This window comes from Microtus pennsylvanicus, chromosome 12, assembly GCF_037038515.1.
Source record: "Microtus pennsylvanicus isolate mMicPen1 chromosome 12, mMicPen1.hap1, whole genome shotgun sequence".
NCBI classification, from domain to species: domain Eukaryota; kingdom Metazoa; phylum Chordata; class Mammalia; order Rodentia; family Cricetidae; genus Microtus; species Microtus pennsylvanicus.
Window position 1 is genome coordinate 64,303,797 of NC_134590.1, and position 18,960 is coordinate 64,322,756.

At 45.0% G+C, this 18,960-nt stretch overlaps 1 protein-coding gene and 1 pseudogene across 3 annotated transcripts in view; both read left to right on the forward strand.

Moving 5' to 3' along the window:
• The first annotated feature begins 3,920 nt into the window (after positions 1-3,920).
• LOC142832757 (large ribosomal subunit protein eL36 pseudogene) lies at positions 3,921-4,199 on the forward strand (annotated as a pseudogene).
• A 1,709-nt stretch (positions 4,200-5,908) lies between these two features.
• Positions 5,909-18,960, forward strand: part of Pisd (phosphatidylserine decarboxylase) — a 54,633-nt gene continuing 41,581 nt past the window's right edge. The window contains exons 1-2 of one of the 3 annotated variants that reach the window (XM_075944039.1): positions 5,909-6,007; positions 16,809-16,888. In XM_075944039.1, coding sequence (XP_075800154.1) covers positions 5,943-6,007; positions 16,809-16,888 — 145 coding nt within the window. In that variant the 5' untranslated portion in view covers positions 5,909-5,942. The remainder of the gene's footprint in view (positions 6,008-16,808; positions 16,889-18,960) is intronic. The other 2 variants (XM_075944047.1, XM_075944042.1) reach the window with 2 other exon arrangements.

Sequence of the window (18,960 nt, forward strand, 5' to 3'; positions counted from 1 at the left end):
ACCTGCACTTGCAGGCTTCACCATCTGATTGGCTTGCTGGACGTGGCATCAAATTGGAGTCACCTACTTAGGTATACATGTCAGGATGGTAAAATTGGATACTTGTATAGGATTCCCCCCACCTTTCTTTCTCTTCCTTCCTTCCTTCCTTCTTTCCTTCCTTCCTTCCTTCCTTCCTTCCTTCCTTCCTTCCTTCCTTCCTTCCTTCCTTCCTTTCTTTCTTTCTTTCTGAAATACAGAATAACAAACACCCACATTTCCACCCATCCATAATTAATAGTGAAGTTGTAGAGTGTGTGCCTGGAATGTACCAGGCCCTTGGTTCAGTTCCCAGTAATACAAAAAGTCAAAAACTAAACAAACAAAAGCAAAGTCATTAATAAGGATTGGCATTGTTCATTTGATTCCAGTCAGGTTCAGAAGAACTCAAGAATTACACCCATGACCAAACCCCTACTAGGCTATCAGGCCCCGTCTCGTCTTACTGTATACATTAGCTGCCCTTCAGTACCTTATCTGCCCTCTCCCTTTTCCTCTCTCTCCCTTTTTATCACTCCACAAATAATCTACAATCCAAACACTATGCTTAATATTTAGCCTCTAGATTATGATTACTGCTGTATCTTCATTGTCCCCCAAGGCCAGAAAAGCTTGGTCTTAGCCTATGGCCCAGGGGAAGATGGCTGAACAAGCGGTAGAGCATAGAGGAAGAAGGCAGTCCCTCAAGGTGCTGTGCCCTTGAAAGGGATGTCTCTGACTTCTGTCACCATGAGTTCAGCAGGTCTTTTCTGTCATATGCTGTCACTGTGGTGTATTGTGCATACCACCACAGGTTCAAAGCAATGGCCAAGCTGAAACAACCTCAAGCCAAAGTCAACGTTCCTCTTTCTGTCTTAGACATTTGGCCATAATGATAGTAAGTTTACACATATTTGGCTTTTGAGGTGTTCCTGGGTTGGTAGACAGCTCTAGAGTAAGCCATCATAGAAATGTGATTGGAGGATTGAGATGGCTCCGTGGGTAAACTGCTTACAGGCAAGCATGAGTTCCTGAGGTCAGTTCCCAGAACCCACGAAACAGCTGAGGGCAGCAGGATGAATCTGTCTTTACCACTGGAAAAGTTGAGAAAGCTAACCTCTTGGAGGTTAGCTAGCCAAAATTGTGATCCCTGGGTTCAACGAGAGACCCCGATTAAAAAAATATATAGTGGAAAGCGATAGATGAAAGATACCGAACATTGACCTGTGACCTCCATACACACACACAGGAGATGGCCCACTCACATGCACACATACACCCCCCCCCCACACACACACACTTGAAATTTGACTGGAGAATTTCTTCTCTGATAGTAATTGAGTTGATTCTTGTATACAGAAAAATTCAGAGTTTTCTGAAGTTAAAATTCAAATTGGGTTCCTGTGGAAAATGATTTATCAAGGATTAAGCACATTGTTTAATGATTGATGTGGGTGGGCCCAAAATCCTGTGGATGGTGTCACCCTGTTACCAGCTGGTTCCCTGGGTATGTAAGAAAGCCAGCTGAGCGAGCCATGAGAAGAAAGTCAGTAAGCAGTGTTCCCTTGTGGCTTCTGCTTCAGTCCTTGCCTCTAGGTTTCTGCTGTGGCATTCTCTGATGACGGATTGTGACCTGTAAGTCAAACACTTTATACCCCAGGTTGCTTTGGTCATGTTCTTTACCACAACAATGTAAGACAAACTGAGATACCCTCAGGTCATCTTTAAGTCACATACACATGTGCTTATCTCCAGAGCAGCAGTCCTCAGCCTATGGGTCACGACTCCTTTAGAGGTCACATGGCAGACATCCTGCATCTCATATATTTATATTATGATTAATAACAGTAGCAAAATTATAGTTATGAAGTAGCAATGAAATAATTTTATGGTTGGGGCTCACCATAACATGAGGAACTGTATTAAAGGGTCTCAGCATTAGGAAGGTTGGGAACCACTGCTCTAGAGTAACCATTAGAGAATGAACACAGATAATAGCTGGTGTGTTGGTTTGAAAGCAAATGGCCCCCAAAGGGAGCTATGTGAGTTTTATCTCAATAGGCAAACTATGCACGGTGGGTCACACCTGTAGCTCTGGTACTTAGGTAACTGAGTATGAGGATCATGACTTCAAGACCAGTCTAGGTTACACACTCACAGGCCAGCCTGGGCTACATATCATCACCCTGACTCAGAAAATAAAATCTGAGAGTTGGAGAGATGGCTGGCTCAGCGGCTAAGAGCATGTACTGTTCTTCCAGAAGACCTGGGTTTGATTCCTAGCACCCATGTGAGGCGCCTCACATAGAAACTCCAGTCCTGGGGGTATGCAACTTCTCTGGCCTCTGTGGGCACCTGCATGCATGTGACAGACCTATACACAGACATATAATTTAAAATAATAAAAATAAATCTTTAAAAAAATAGAGGCTGGAGAGATGGTTCAGTGGCTGAGAATACTTGGTGCTCTTACAAAGAGCCCAGGTAGTTTCCGGCACCCACAGGATGGTTCACAACTATCCATCCGTAACTCTGTCTCCAAGGGATCTGGCATCTAATCTGTGGACACCATACATGCATGTGGTGCATATACAAACATGTACTAATAATATATAGGCACATAAAATAAAATGTAAATTTGCCATACTAATACAACTGAGAAAAATAACATGCTTAATAGATGCAAAAAATAGCTTTTTAATTTTGAAGTTCTGTTACCTTTTTTGTTATTGTTGTTCCCTGTGCTTTTGGTGTTATAGCCAGAAAGTCATTGTCAAATCCAGTATATAGGGCTGGAGAGATGGCTCAGAGGTTAAGAGCATTGCCTGCTCTTCCAAAGGTCCTGAGTTCAATTCCCAGCAACCACATGGTGGCTCACAACCATCTGTAATGAGGACTGGTACCCTCTTCTGGCCTGCAGTCATACACACAGACAGAATATTGTATACATAATAAATAAATATTTTTAAAAAATCCAGTATATAAATTTTCTTAAAGGTTAATCAGGCAGTGAGTGGTAGTGCATACATTTAAATCCCAGCACTCAGGAGGCAGCGGTATGGGGATCCCTGTGAGTTCGAGGCCAGGCTAGTCTACAAAGTGAGTTCCAGAACAGCCAGGACTTCACAGGGAAACCCTGTCTCAAAAAACTAAAACTAAATAAATAAATAGATAAAATAAAATAAAATCTTAGGGGTTAGAGAGATAGCTGAGTGGTTAAGAGCATGGTGCTCTTCAAGAGAGCTTGAGTTTGATTCCTAGCACCTACACTGAGCAGCTCAAACTCCCCAAAACTCCAATGACAAGGAATCCAATGCCCTCTTCTGGGCTCCACCACACAGGTACAGATGATTGTGTGTGTGTGTGTGTGTGTGTGTGTGTACTCATGCACACACATTGTTCTAGTTTGCTTTCTGTTGCTGTGATTAAAACATGACTATATCCTGGTCTACAAAGCAAGTGTCAAGACAGCCAGAGCTGCTACACAGAGAAAGCTTGTCTCAAAAAATCAAAATCAAAACAAAACAAAACAACCAAACAAACAACACATGACCTTAAACAATTTGGGGAGAAGGGTTTATTACATTTTACAGGTTAGAGCCTATGATCATGAGACGTCAAGAGGAGACACCTGTAGCAGAAACCAGAGGAATGATTTACTGGATTGCTTCCTCTGGCTTGCTCAGCTACCACCTGCCCAATGATCCAACACCACAGTGGGCTGGACCCTCCTTCACCAATCAACGATCTAGAAACTGTCCCAGGAACATGCCCACAGGCCATCTGATGGAGGCCGATTCTTCAACTGAGGTTCCCTCTTCTGGAGTTCCTCTAGTCTGCCTTCAGCTGACAATAAAAACTAACCAGTACCCTTCCTGTCGCGGCCTCAGAGAACAGCAGCCATGGCCCTGCGCTACCCCATGGCTGTGGGTCACAAGGTGACTAAGAACATCAGCAAATCAAGGCACAGCTGACGGGCGGGCACCTCACAAAGCACACCAAGTTCGTGTGGTACATGATCCAGGAGGTGTGTGGCTTCGCACCCTACGAACAGCGTGCCGTGGAGATGCGAGGTCATCAAGAAGAAGACGGTGGGCACTTACATAGGCGCCAAGAACAACCGGGAGGAGCTGAGCATTGTGCTGGCTGCCATGAAGAAGACAGAGGCCAAGAAGGACTGATCCCCACCCCCACCCCTGCTCCCAATAAACGTTGCCGTGGCACAGAAAACCAACCAACCAACCAACCAGCACATACGGTCACATAAAATAAAAAAGTTTAGTTTTCCATTGTGCGTTTTTAAGTTTTGCTTTCAAAAAGCATGTGTGTGTGTGTGTGTGTGTGTGTGTGTGTGTGTGTGCACATAAATTCACACGGAACAACTTTCCAGTCAATGTTAGTGTTTCACTACGTGGGTCCAGGTGGTCAGGCCTGCTAACAAGGCCTTTACCCACTAAGCCATCTCACCAGCACTCCATACTGTTTGAAGTGCAGGTCTTGGATCCCATTTTAGTATAAAGTTTAAGTCGAATTCATTTTTTTACATATATACGTTTTTTAATATTTAAATTTAATTTTTTATATGTATGGATGTTTTACCTGCATGTATGTCTGCTCTCAACTTGCATGCCTGGTGCCCTTGGAGGCCAGAGGAGGATGGGATATTCTGGAATTGAAGTTATAGACAGTTGTGAGCCACCATGTGAGTGTTGGGAATCGAACTGGGTTCGCTGAAAGAGCAACTAGTGCTCTTAACCACTGAGTCAGCTCTCTGGTCTTCATTTGTTTTTATTATAATAGTGTTTTTAGTTTTGCTCCTTTTTTTTAAAAAAAGGTGTATACAGTATATTTACTCCATGTTTTCAAAAGAATTGAAAAAATTCAAATGATGTATAATCATTGTGTGGTATAGCCACTGTGTTACATAAGGCTTTAAAAAAAAAGTCTATGTAGTCTTGGTTGACATGGGATTCAGGACACTCCAGAGAGCTGGGATTCCAGCATCATTTTGAAATAATTTACTTCATCCCTTTGAATTACAACACTCAATTCCATACTAACAGCAAAACCACAACATAGGAAGATGTCTCTCTTCTAATACCAAACCTGTGTCTTGCAGGTTCTTTTTAGTGGTTGGTTTTACTACAACTGAATTTAAGTAACTACACAGAAATAATCTCAACACTAATTAGCATATCCTCCTGTGTCAAATATCTAGCGAAGACAAGGTTAGCAAAAGAAAAAAATCTGGGCTTCTATCCTACAGTTTTTGCACCCAAGTTCAACCATTTTTCTAGGGCTTTAAAAAGAGGGAAAAAAGTTCAGAAAAAAAATGGTTTTCGATGTCATTGACGTAGAAATACTGGGTTTTCTATTATACAATTTGTGCGCCCTTTGCCTAATAATGCGCCCTTGAGCAACATCTTAACTTCGCCGACCTCTTTAAAATGAGAGTAATATCCAAGGGCTGGTTGCAGGTCTCCAAGTAAGAGGAAAGTGTCAGGTACCACTGAAAGATCATTTCCCCCTCACAACTGAAAAGGACAGGAGCAAACACCATGACACCGGGAGCCTATCTTGACAGCTTTCTGTATTCCTACAAGCCCCTCGCCCTCCAGAGCCCCGGGCAGCCAGCACAGCAGTGACGTGAGAATGGAAGACTCCCGGCTCCAGGGAACTCAACGCCTTCTTCTGGACTCCGTGGGCGCCCGGAGACAGGTGGCACGCACACACAGAGCACAGGATGGCTCAGACTTTTTGGGTGCATGAGCGGCTCAACCACCAGCGTCAAGCGCAGCCCAGCACACACGCCAGGGGCGCAGCACTCAGACTTCCGGGCCCAGGCCTTCGCGTGATTGGTCCGGTGACGACGCAGGCGTGCGTCCGAGGGCGGAAGGGGGCGTGTCCGCCTAGGAGGAGCCGAGATGGCGGCGTCAGGGGGTCGCCGGTGTGTTCGCTCGCTACCTGGAGTCATGCTGTGGCGGAGCAGGTACGGCCTGGCGGGAGGCTGCTGGGGCGGGGGCAGCCCTGACCAAGCCAGGCTGTGGGGAGAGGAGGAGCCATGTGTCGTCGCGGGCTCGCGGCGAGTAGGTCTGACAGGGACAGGAATGACACGGAGCCACCTTTACCTTTGCTCAAGAGCAGGCGCCACAGCCACCGCGTGGACTGTGAAATGAGTTCGGGTGTGGCCTAAAGGCTCTCCTGGTCCTTTCCAGCTAGGTGGAACAAACTGATTATGCTGTCTGCTGGTCGCTAGAATGGAAGCGGAGCTGAACCCCCTTTTTTCAGGTGTTCGCGTTCGCAGCAGGATGGTGTGGTTTGGAAGAGCACAGCACTACCAAGCGATTTCCACTCAAAGTCTTAATTTTTTAAAGCTTTGAGGTGAAAGGTTTAGACTGGTTATCTGAAAGATCTGTGGTGGAATTGTGAGCTTTATCCTGCTGACCTCAAATGTCTATGTTCCTTAAGTTCCTAGGCTGCTACAAGACCTGAGGGATCTTGTAAATGCCATTTATTTTGTCTGTTTGAGACAGAGTTTCGTTCTGTAACCCAGGCTGGCCTTGAAATCACAGCAATCCTCCTGTCTCATCCGCCCTCCAAGTGCTTCCCAAATGCTGGCATTACAGGCATGAGCCCCTGTTTTTTCTTTCTGGGGGGATTGGGAGAGATGAGGAGTAAGTTCTTAACCCAGGGAGGAGTGAAGAAAGATAGTTCTCTATTTTGCTAAGTAACTCACTTCATAGCCAGCCCAGATTTGCATACAAGTGATTGATTGCCTGTGTCCATAGGGCTCTCAAAATGGCCTAGAACTACCTGGGTGTATAGTTTGTGAGCCCCCTGACATGGATTCTGGAAACCAAACTCTGGCCCTCTTAATTGCTGAGCCCTCTCTCCAGCCCCAATATTGCTCATTTTTAAAAAACTATGTATGTGTATGGATGTACACATGTATGCCTGTGTACCCGTGTGTTCCTGGTGTTCATGGAAGCCAGAAGAAGACATTTAATCCACTGGAACTGTAGATACAGGTCGTTGTGAGCTGCCATTGGGTGCTTAGAATTGAACCCAGGTCCTCTGGAAGAGCTGCTCATGCTCTTAATCGCTGAGCCCTCTTTGCAGCCCCTGATGAATTTTAAGTGATGGTAAAAAAAAAGGATGTGCCTCATTCACCATTAAAAAATGGAAGGCAGGGTTGGAGAGATGGCTCAGTGGTTAAGAGCATTGCCTGCTCTTCCAAAGGTCCTGAGTTCAATTCCCAGCAACCACATGGTGGCTCACAACCATCTGTAAAGAGGTTTGGTGCCCTCTTCTGGCCTGCAGACATACACACAGACAGATATTGTATACATAATAAATAAATATAAAAAAATTTAAAAAAATAAAATAAAAAATGGAAGGCAAGGGCTGGAGAGATGGCTCAGAGGTTAAGAGCACTGGCTGCTCTTCCAGAGGTCCTGAGTTCAATTCCCAGCAACCACATGGTGGCTCACAACCATCTGTACTGACATCTGGCGCCTTCCTCTGGCATGCCGGCATATATCGAGGCAGAATGTTGTATACATAATAAATAAATAAATCTTTAAAAAAAAATGGAAGGCAAAACAAGTCATCCTTTAGTGCCAGTGATAGATAGGCAAGACTGGAATTTGGTGCAAGGGTGGGAAGGGATGAGGATATGTCTAGAATGCAGTTATCAAATGTGTTATATATTAAAGTATACATAGATATACATAAGAGATAACATTTTTCTAAGTTTTAAGTAATATATTATCTAATTGTAAGAGGTAAATGAAGGCTCCATGTTGCAGGGGAGTTTTTCTTTTTTAAAAAAAAATTAATTTATTTTTGTGGTTTAGGTGTTTTGCCTGCAAGTATTTCTGTGCACCATGTGCATCCATGGTGAGCACAGAAGCTATTGGCATTACCCAGGATGGTGAGCCCAGGTGGGTGCTGGGAAATAAACTCAGGTACTCTGGAAGAGCAGCCAGTGCTCTGTAGCTTTGGAGCCTGTCCTGGAACTAGCTCTTGTAGACCAGGCTGGTCTCGAACTCACAGAGATCCGCCTGCCTCTGTGTCCCAAGTGCCAGGATTAAAGGTGTGCGCCACCACCGCCCGGCTTCAGCCCCAAAGTTTTTCAGTAATTGAGTGGTGTGTGATAACAGGAGAGAAGCATCTTGGGTTATAATTTAGAGTCATACATGTTTTCTAAACGTATTTGATGAGAGTGGGTAGGGAGGTGATTCATCCGGAAAAAGTGGTAGCTGACCCACATTTGGTCCTTAGAAGTCTCATGGACAGCTGAATTTAGTGATGCTCATCTGCAGTCGCAGCTCGCCTATATTGAGGGGCAGGTGAGGACAGGGGAGCTCGAGGAGCTCAGGGACTAGTGTAACAAGACTCTGCTGCAGCAAGGTGCAATCAAGACCCAACTCCCGAAAGCTGTCTTCTGAGCGCCACATGCGTTCACGGTGTGAACTTGTGCGCTCTCGCTCTCGTACACACAAGACTGGTGCTGGCTTGGTGACTAATGCTCATAATCCAAATACTTGGGAAATGGAGACAGGAGGTTCAGAAATTCAAGGCTGTCCTTGGCTACGTTGGTAGTTACAGGCTATCCTGGGTTTTATGAGACCATGTCTCAAACATTACTACCCCAGCCTGCTAAAAACTTGGTTTGGCTGAAATGTTTAGCAAAGGTAGAGATTAGCAGTTATGCACCAATCTTCTGCCAGTTCCAGAAGGAGGTGGAGGTATAGGTTGGGGCTCTGACAGCTGTAGTTTTTACAAGCACTCTAGGTTGTAAGTTCAGGCAAGTCTAGACAGTCTAATGGAAAAGGGGAATACTTTACTACTACCTTGTAGAATGTGGGGTAAAGCTTTCAAGAGACCTGCAAGTTTGGCCTTAGAGCTCTCTGGCTTTTGAAAATAGAGAGAAGTAAGGACTATAGTTAGAATGCTAGCACCCATGGTGATACTAAAAAACATCTTGTAACGCTGGAGAGGGTACTCAGTGGTTAAGAGCACTTGCTGTTCTTCCAGAGGACTGTGGTGATTCACAGCCTTCTGAAACTCCAATTCCAGGGTATTAGAAACCCTCTCTGGCCTCCATGGGCACTGCATACACATGATGCACAGATATACACATAGGCAAAACACACACACACACACACACACGAGATCTTGGCAGTTTTCTGTAAAAATTAAAGATGTACAAACACTGTCTCTAAGCAGAGTGTGTTGCTTGCTCACCTGGCTGTCTTTAAACTTTGGTGGAAATAAAACTAAAGAGGGGCTGGAGAGATGGCTCAGTGGTTAAGAGCATTGCCTGCTCTTCCAAAGGTCCTGAGTTCAGTTCCCGGCAACCACATGGTGGCTCACAACCATCTGTAAATAAATAAATATTAAAAAAAAAAGAAATAAAACTAAAGAAAAAAAAAACTTTGAGGCAGGCAGATCTCTGTGAGTTCGAGGCCAGCCTGGTCTACAAGAGCTAGTTCCAGTAAAGCTCCAAAGCTACAGAAAAACCCTGTCTTGAAAAACAAAACAAACAAACAAAAAACAACAAAAAAATTTTTTTTAAAGTCCCCCCCCACATGGGACTGGAGAGGTGACTCAGCCCTTAAAAGCACTTATTACTCTCACAGAGGACCTGGATTGGGTTCCCAACAGCAACTCGATAACTCTAGTTTCAAGGGATCTGATGCCCTTTTCTCTCCTTGTGGGCACTGTACGCATATATGAATACATACAGGCAAAAAACAATATAAAAACATTTGCAACTGGGAACAGACCAGCCTGGGTGGACATTGGTAATTGAACTTGGTATAGTCAGTAATAATGGTACATGCACGTACCTGCAGGCAAAACACTCATATATATATAAATCTTAAATGATATTTTTAATGTCATTACTTTTAGTATTAGTATTTGTATATGTAAGTAAGTGGTAGGCCCTAGACTAAAGGTTTTACATGGTGGACTTAGCGCTAATGAGGTGGGCTCTGATTTTAAAGGTGAGGGAATTGATTGCACAGGATTTGAACCAAAATTTGAGCCAAAGCCAAGTGCTTACACTCATTTTATTTTGGTTTCGTGAAAGGCTCTCATTCTGGTCCTCCAGCCTCAGCCTTCCAAGTGTTGGGATTATGTGTGTGTGTCACCACACCTGGCTTTAAAATAGCCTACTTGAAGATTTGTACCCTTGGTTTTCTTTGTAAGAGACACTTGATTGAACTTATCTGTTCTTCTCTCTGGGCCTTAATTTTTTTTTCTTTTTCCTTTTCAAAACATTTAATGTTTATCATGTTTTGTGAGCTTGTATGTCTGCACCACATGCCTGGTACCTATAGAGGCCAGAAGAAGGCATTGGGTCCCTTGGAACTGTAGTGAGACAGGTGGTTTGTAACTACTGTGTGGGACACCGGGAATCAAACCCAGGTCCTTTCTTACAAACTGTATATTCAGCCCTTTGGCAAGGCACAAGAACTTTACCTTCACTTCTTAGTCTGCCCACTTTTCACTGTCATTATCCAAGTCGCCCCTTCTCCCACAAGAATGCCTTCAGTACCAGTGTCATTGTTTGACTCTTGGCCCTCTGTTTCCTATTTGCCACAGACAGACACAATGGTCTTTTCAAAACAGAACCAAGACTAGCCTCTCTGTCTTGCTCCCATCTCAGGCCTCTGTTTCCCCTTTCCTCCTCACTCAAGTTTCTTGCTACTCTGTGTACCATCGCTGGTCTTCGGCATTTGCTGTCTCTTCTACCCGCTATGTGGATTGCACCCTGTCTTAGTTAGGGTTTCTGTTGCTGTGATGGAACACCTTGACCAAAGCCTGCTTTCTTATAGAACCCAGGACTACCAGCCCAGGGATGGCCCCACCCACAATGAACTGGACCCACCCCAATCAGTCACTAATTAAGAAATATGCCCTGCAGTCTTGACTGCCTTCTGCAGCACACAGTTTGTCTTCTAATCTCTGGCTTTACTCCACTGCTGCTGCTGTTCTTGGTGTCATCTCATGGCATTGGCATCTCACCAGTAGCCTTTCCTGGGCTCCCTTCAGGGACCCCAGCCCCGCCACACAGTGCTAAGCCTCAGCTGCTATCCGTGACCCCTTCAGGTCTTCAAAATCAGTACTACCTGCGTGACTCCTAGACTCCCAACTTTGACTGCCAGCATGAGATACAACCTTGGATGTTTCTAGAACACAGCTTCTGTGTGCTGAACCTGAAGGAACCCTTTACAGAAGACTTCACCTCAACGATGCTGGTTTCTTCTTAGTCACCCCTAATTTCTTAGCTCTAGATAACCAGCATCAACTGTCCCAATCACACAAAGGTTCCACCTCAGTAATGCCTCTTGTTAATCATGGCTGACTAGCATGGCAGCTCTTCAGCCCCAGCTGACTGGAATGACAGGTTCTTAATTCAAAATAGCAAACAGCCCTAATAGAATCTTTAAACTCCCTTCTAAAACCCACAAGCCAGGCCTCATATTGTCTGTACTGCTTTAACAGTCTTATCTCCCAAGCTCCTACAGAACAGCTCATTGAGCTCTCAGTACTCAATGTTTTTTTGTTGTTGTTTATTTGTTTGTTTTTTATTCTTTTTTAAAGCCCAAAGTTCCCAAAAGATGGTCGGGTCTGTCATAGCAATACCCACCGTACCAGCTTGTCTTAGTTAGGGTTTCTAACACCACAACCAAAGTATCTTTTTTTTTTTTTTTTTGGTTTTTCGAGACAGGGTTTCTCTGTAGCTTTGGAGCCTGTCCTGGAACTCGCTCTGCAGACCAGGCTGGTCTCGAACTCACAGAGATCGGCCTGCCTCTGCCCCCCCGAGTGCTGGGATTAAAGGCGTGCGCCACCATTTGAGAGGAAAAGGGTTTCTTCAGCTTATGTTTCCATATAACAATTCATCATCAAAGGCAGGAACTCATACGGAACAGGAACCTGGAGGCAGGAGCTGATACAGAGACCATGGAGGAGTGCTGCTTGCTCCTCATGGCTTGCTCAGCCTACTTTTTTTTTTTCCTCAAGATAGGGTTGTTTCTCTTTGGCCCCTGTCCTGGAACTAGCTCTTGTAAACCAGGCTGGCCTCAAACTCACAGAGATCCACCTGCCTCTGCCTCCTGAGTGCTGGGGTTAAAGGTGTGCGCCACTATTGCCTGGGTCAGCCTGCTTTATTATAGAGTCCAGGACCACCAGCCCAGGGGTGGCCCCACCCACAAAGGACTGCATCCTCCCCCATCAATCATTAATTAAGAAGTTGCCCTAGGTGCTGGCTAGATGGCTTTGCAGTGAAGAGCACTGGCTGCTGCTTTTCAATTCCCAGCACCCACACAACAGCTCACAACCATCTGAAACTAGTTCCAGGGAATCCAGTATCCTCTTCTAGACTCTGAGAGTATCAGGTACAGACAAACATGCGGGCAAAATATCCGTACATGTAACAGAAATCTTTAAAAGTAAAAAAAAAAGAAAAAAGAAAAGCTGGGCATGGTGATGCAGACCTTTAATCCCAGCACTTGGGAGGCGGAGGCAGGCGGATCTCAGTGAGTTTGAAGACAGCCTTATCTGCAAAGCAAGTTCTAGGACAGCCAGCACTACATAAGAGATCCTGGTAGTTGTTGGTGGTGTTATTGTTGTTATTAAGGAATTGTGGGGGAAGAGGTGATGGCTCAGTGAGTAAGACAAGTGCTTACTGCCTGTCTTAGTCACTGTTTCATTGCTGTGAAGAGACACCATGACCAATTCAACATTTATAAAAGGAATCATTTTCCTGGAGGTTTGTTTACAGTTTCAATTAGTCATTATGGCTACGAAGAGACAGTCATGGTGCTGGAGCAGTAGCTGAGAGCTTTACATCCTAATCCTCAGGCAGCAGGCTTTGCAGGGGGTGGGGAGGGAGAGGAGAGAGAGACAGAGAGGGAGAGAGAGACTGGACCTATCATGGGCTTTTGAAATCTCCAAACCCATCCCCAGTGAATACACGAGTCTATGGGGGCCTTTCTCCCTCAGAACCACCATACTGCTCGAGCACGAGGTCTGGACTTAGATTCCTCACACTTAAAAGATGAGCATGGCTGTGCCCAGGCTTGGAGCTGTAGTGTTGAAGGGAGAGCAGAGACAGAAAGGAGTACTGGGGCTTGCTGGCCGCCAGCCTCACTTTGAGAGATCCTGTGTCAAAGGGATAAGACAGGTGACAGAGTAGAGCACCAACATCCCTGTCTGTGCACATGCAAGTCCCGCCCTCGCCCACCGTGTCTTTGGTTTTTACCTATACAAGTGAGGTGAAGGAGAACGTCCTTTCCTTCATGATGAGTAAATCCAGGAGCATTTTCTGATTCTTTAAAAAACCTTTTAAGTACTTCTCATTGCTGGGGAAAGAATGTTCAGAAAGCCTGGCGGTGCTACCAACACAGTTGTATGTGGTAATAGTTTAAGCTACTTGAAAAGTGGAGGCGGGTGGATCTCTTGTACCTGGTACCCTTCACTCGTTGCTACAAAGAAGACTAGAAAATGTAGGCAATAGGTATCTAGAAAAGGAAGCAGATTTGTAAACATCTGGCCTGCTGTGACACAGTAGAAAGCTCTGGGGGAGAAGCCAGTTGAAAGCGTGCTGCCCCAGGCCAGGAAATCTGTTGAGAATAAATTCAGTTTTAGATGATTCAGAGTAGATAGTGGGGAAGCTGGTTGTGAATCTAAACATCAGGGGCTCTGGAGGCACAGTTGAAGTAGTGAGTAGCCTTTTAAAGCTATGTGCCTGGGAGCCGTTCCAGGGGGAGAGTCTGGGTTGGGGGAAATGTCTGTACCTGGGCATGGCTGCATATCAAAGTTAGAAAGCAAAAGAGAATCTGCAAAAAAGACTGACAAAGTCCCAGAAAGCTAGGAGGAGGACTCATGGTCCCAGAGTCAGGAGATTCAGGGAGACAAAAAAGAAAAAAAAAGACAAACTTTTTTGCTGCCGCCAAGAAAGAGACCGGGTTCAGTGACACTGGGAGCATGGAAGGTGCTGGCGACCTTGACTGAAGGTGATGTGATAGGAACAAAATGTGAAGACATGATTGACAGTGAAGGCAGGCAGCCCTTCAAAGGCTGTGATGGAAGAGAAGAAAGATGGGGTGGGAACTGGAGAGAGACGTGGTGCACGTCTCAGCAATTACAGTATTTATGTCATGAGAGACAAGCTGCGGGGGAAGCTGGGTGCATACTCAGTGTGTGTATCCAGAGGTGGTGGACAAGTGGTTATGGGTTGTGCCATCCGCACCCTCCCAGACCTTTGAGTTAGCAACAGTAGAGCAGTGTCTAGAGCCCTCCCCCTCCCTTTTTGTTTTGTTTTGGTTCTGTGTTTTGAGATATTCTCTTGCTATGTTGCCCAGACTAGTCCTGAACTCTCAATCCTCCTGCATCAGTCTCCCAGCACAGTCCACTAATTCCACTTGAAAAGCAGGGCTGTAGGCTCCTGTTCTCAGATGGGGCAGTGCCCAGTTGTGTTAACAGCTGTCCATGGGCTGAGACGCCCCATTCTTCACATAGAGGAGGAGCCAGGTCCGTCACAGTAGCCACATCGGCACCACGTGGGGAGGGTGCTTACAAGTTAAGTTTTTTGAGAAAAACAAATCAGAGTACTGAAACCTGATAATGTTTATGTTTATAGGAATTAATTACTAAATACCATAAGGTAAACAATATGTACAAAAGTTATAAATGCATTTCTGTTTTTCACAAAAAAATCAATTTGGATGTTTATAATAGTGAAAGTTACTACTTTTATATTATAAAGTGCTTCAAAGAAGAAAGAAACATTTACTGGCAAGGATATAGTTTCTCTATTTAGATTTCAGATCAGTATTTTGGAAACTGAAGCATGGTATGATGGTGCATACCTTTAATCCTACAACCCAGGAGGCAGAGGCCAGAGTATCTCTGCAAGTTCAAAACTATGCTAGCTTAAATAGTGAGTTCTAGGCTAGTCAGGGCTACATACTGAGACCTTTTCTCCAAACAAAAAAAAAAAAACCACCTGTATATGTGAGTGCTTACACATGATGTATGTGCATCATATAAGTACCTGGTGCCCAAACAGGCATTTCAGAAACTAGGGTGTTACCTAATTGAAACTCAAAGCATTGGAGGTTTGCTCTTTGATGAGCAGATTCTAGCGGCTAACCAGACACAGTGCTCTGCGTCTCAGTGCAGTCATTTACCACCACTGGCATGTATCTGATTTCCCCAGGGGAAGTGGGCTTCTCACATCACGCCTCTTAGAGTAGGTAAATGGTCCTTTACGTCTGCCTACTCTCTCGCTGGGTAGAGTAGCCACAAAAGACAGTTAAAACATTGTACACCAGAGTCACCATGGTAGTGCACAAACATAATCCCAGCGCTAGTGAGCAGCACAGGAAAGGGGAACATTCAAGGCCAGCCTGAGCTACATGGTGAGACCGCGTCTCAAAACAACAATTCACTGGAGGAGAAGGGAAGGAGGGAGAAAAAGAAAGAAAACATTCAAACTGGTAGAGCCAGTGAGACTAGCTCAGTGTAGTATGTTGGTGGCCACTCCTCCCAATTCGTCCTTCAGTATAAATATTTGAAGCATTGAATTTTTCAGCTTCTGGCATATAGGTAGGTTCAAGGGGCACGGGTCCATGTATATGGATCTGTGTGCAGCTCTTTGTTCGTGTGCAGAAACACCTGCAGAAAAGCTAGGCTTTGAGACCTTGTTTCCCTGCTTGTTAAGATCTCACATTAATGATGAAAAAATTTTATTGTATAGTAGTTTCAAACTTAGACAAGTTGTTAAAAATAGTGGCTAGAAATCCCAGATATGCTTACTCAGACTCTGTAAACTTCATGTTGTTTGTATTCTCTTTTCCTGTATGGATCCTTAGGGCATTTCTTTAAGTGTGGTGTGGTGGTTAAAGCCATGAAGCTCACATTAATACAATATTGTAGAATCACCAGATTGTATTAATGTTGCCAAGCTAGGCTTGGTAACCACACCTATAATCCCAGCACTCAGGAAATGGAGGCAGGAGGACAAGGAGTTCAGGGTTATCCTCAGCTACATAGTAAGCTTAAGGTCACAACCTTGGCTGCAGGGGGAATTGCCGGTTAGTGGGGCTGGGAGAGATGGCTCAGTAGTGAAGAGTGTATAATGCTACTCTGAGAGACGACCCACATTCAGTTCCCAGCACCTGTTGGGCCACTCCAGCCTCTCCAGTTGGATCTGACTCCTTCCCCTGGCCTCCACAGGCACCTGTCCTCATGTGCATATACTCCCATAGAGACACATGCACAGAGCTAAAAAATAATTTACATTTTTTAAGTTGCCAACTGATTCATCAGTTTTATTTTATTTTTGCAATGTGTCTTAGAGGCTTCCCATCTGTGAGCTTTTAGCAGGCAGTGTGCACTTTTATTTATTTTTATTTTTTTTTTTATTTTTCGAGACAGGGTTTCTCCGTAGCTTTTGGTTCCTGTCCTGGAACTAGCTCTTGTAGACCAGGCTGGCCTCGAACTCACAGAGATCCGCCTGCCTCTGCCTCCCGAGTGCTGGGATTAAAGGCATGCGCCACCACCGCCCGGCTTAGTGTGCACTTTTATTGGCTCATCTACAGTGCATTCTCCATCAGCTGGACAGTGTGCCTTTTGTGGAGTCACTCTTAAGTATCAGGCACCAGAATAGCCCACATTCTCTTCAAGGAAAGTCAGTAGGTCAAATAAGTCAATTCTGTTTCTAAATAGAATAAAAAATTTGATGTTTAATAATTGGTTTTTCTTGGTTGTAGCCCCTGCCACTATGAATACACCCCCATGTGCCATTTCCTGGGGTCCTTACGGAAGCTGCCTCTTCACACCTTTAACACAGGTAAGGAGCAAGTGAAACTGTTGCTACCTCACCATCTGTTCATGCAACTGGAAGCTGAGAAAGCATAGGGTTGTTAGAATTAAATACCTTTGACGCACGCCTATAAATCCTGTCACCGGGCGTGTCAGCACTGGAGCCTCAGCAACTATTTCATTGTCTGAGTAGCACTCTTGTGTGACTGCCATCCTTGTTCGAGATTTGTGTCTAGCTTTTTCTGCCACAGAAAGCCCTGTAGTAATACCTTTGTCATTTCCAGGATAACTGTGAAGAGGTAGAGGGTCTCTGTAAGCTTGGCATGGTGGTGCATGCCTATAATGCCAGCTGTCAGTAGATGGAGACAGAAAGATAATAGGTTTGGAAACAGCTGGAGCTATGGTGAGACTCTGTAGAAAGTTTATGTATTTGCACTTTAGTATTGAGGCCAAATTACACCTCAGAGAGTCTGTTCCAGTTGAGACCCACGAGTAGAAAGTGCTGTGGTGAGGACTTGGTGGTCTGGTAAGAGAAGATTGTGTTGTCTTTATTACCTACATATCCTTTTGTTTACTGTGTTGAATGCTGTTTTTAATGACCCGATACCTTTCCCGGGAATAAGATGAGGTGGCTGACGAGAACGACAGAAAGCCTGCTCAAACATGGTAGTTAATGAGAACACGTGTGGCTCTTACTGGTTAGTAGCTGCATGCTGGACCACGCAGGGACAGCCTCAGCAATGAACCTGTAGTCTTCATTTCATTCTGCAGAGGAGCAACCTCTCTGCTCATGAAGCCATGATTCAAAGGAGAGATGACCATTTCTGTTTCCCAGCCTCCTTTGAAAGAGCAGGAGAGACACTGAAGGCATCCTCAGTGCTTAGGAGCATGAGCTTGCCGAGGACCTGGGGTCAGTTCCCAGTGCCCATGTTTGGGCAGTTTACAGCTGATACAGTCTATAGGTCCTGATCAGGTTGATTCTCTCTGCCAGTTAAAGAATTAAAAGGAAGGAAGGATTTCGAGCAAAACAGGTAGCAGCAGAGAAATCTTAAGCACTGTTGACAGAATCAACAGCGGTTGAGGGAATGGGTTCACTCTGGGTGAGGAGACACAGGCATGTAGCAGACAGAGAAAAAGATGCTCCTCAAAGAAAAGGGAAACTGGAGAGCCGAAAAGCCCAGTCTCTTCTCAAGGGCTGGGCCTTTTAAGTCTCTGAACTGCTTCACGCCTAAAAAGAGTTGATGGTGAAGAAGCAGAGTGCCTCAGAGCAGGATTGATCCAAGGGGCCATTATATAACCAATGGCCAAGATGTGGAACACAGGACAGCAGTTGTGATGTGTGTATCTGTGAAGCTTGTCATATGAGTGGGGTAGATCTGTAACATAAAAGCGACACTTTTGGTGGTATTATAGTTCCTGCTGAGAGCATAGTTAGGAAATAGCCGGGGCAGTTTTGCCCTTAGGACGAGAACAGGCAAGAAAGCCGCCCAAAGAGTCCCCAGCAGGCTCGATGATTTCTCTGCCACCATTGATTATCTACTGTAAGATAAACTGTGGAGGGGGCCGGCTATCGACTCCTTAAAGAGTTCAGGGAGCCGTCCAGCCTATTTAAGTATGGAAGTCAGCCACCGAATTTCTGCTACTATAACCTCGTGGAAAACATTAAAAGACAAGGTAATGAGGGGAGTTCCTCAACATCGTAATTAACATAAGTTTCGTTTGACAAGATGAGGCATAATTGTGTAGCTGGGGTCTATGCACCAGAACCTTTTTACCAGAATCGTGTAGAAACCCTCTTAGCAGTACCTTACCAGCAAGAGATACCTCTGCCTGTGTGCCTTCTGTAGTGTCCTGTGGAGGGGACAATATGGGTCCAACCTGAGGAAAATACAGGTTCCTCTGCTGAACTCACAACTAATTTACATTTTAAAAGAGAAATATCTTTTTTTAAATAGCGTTATACAGCAATGTCCGTGGGCTCATGGTTTTGGTCCCCCCCCCCCCATAGGAATTCTCTTTGTAGCCCTGGCTGACCTGGAACTCACCCTGTAGATCAGGCTAGCCTTGAACTGAGGGGTACACTGGTCTCTGTCTCCTGAG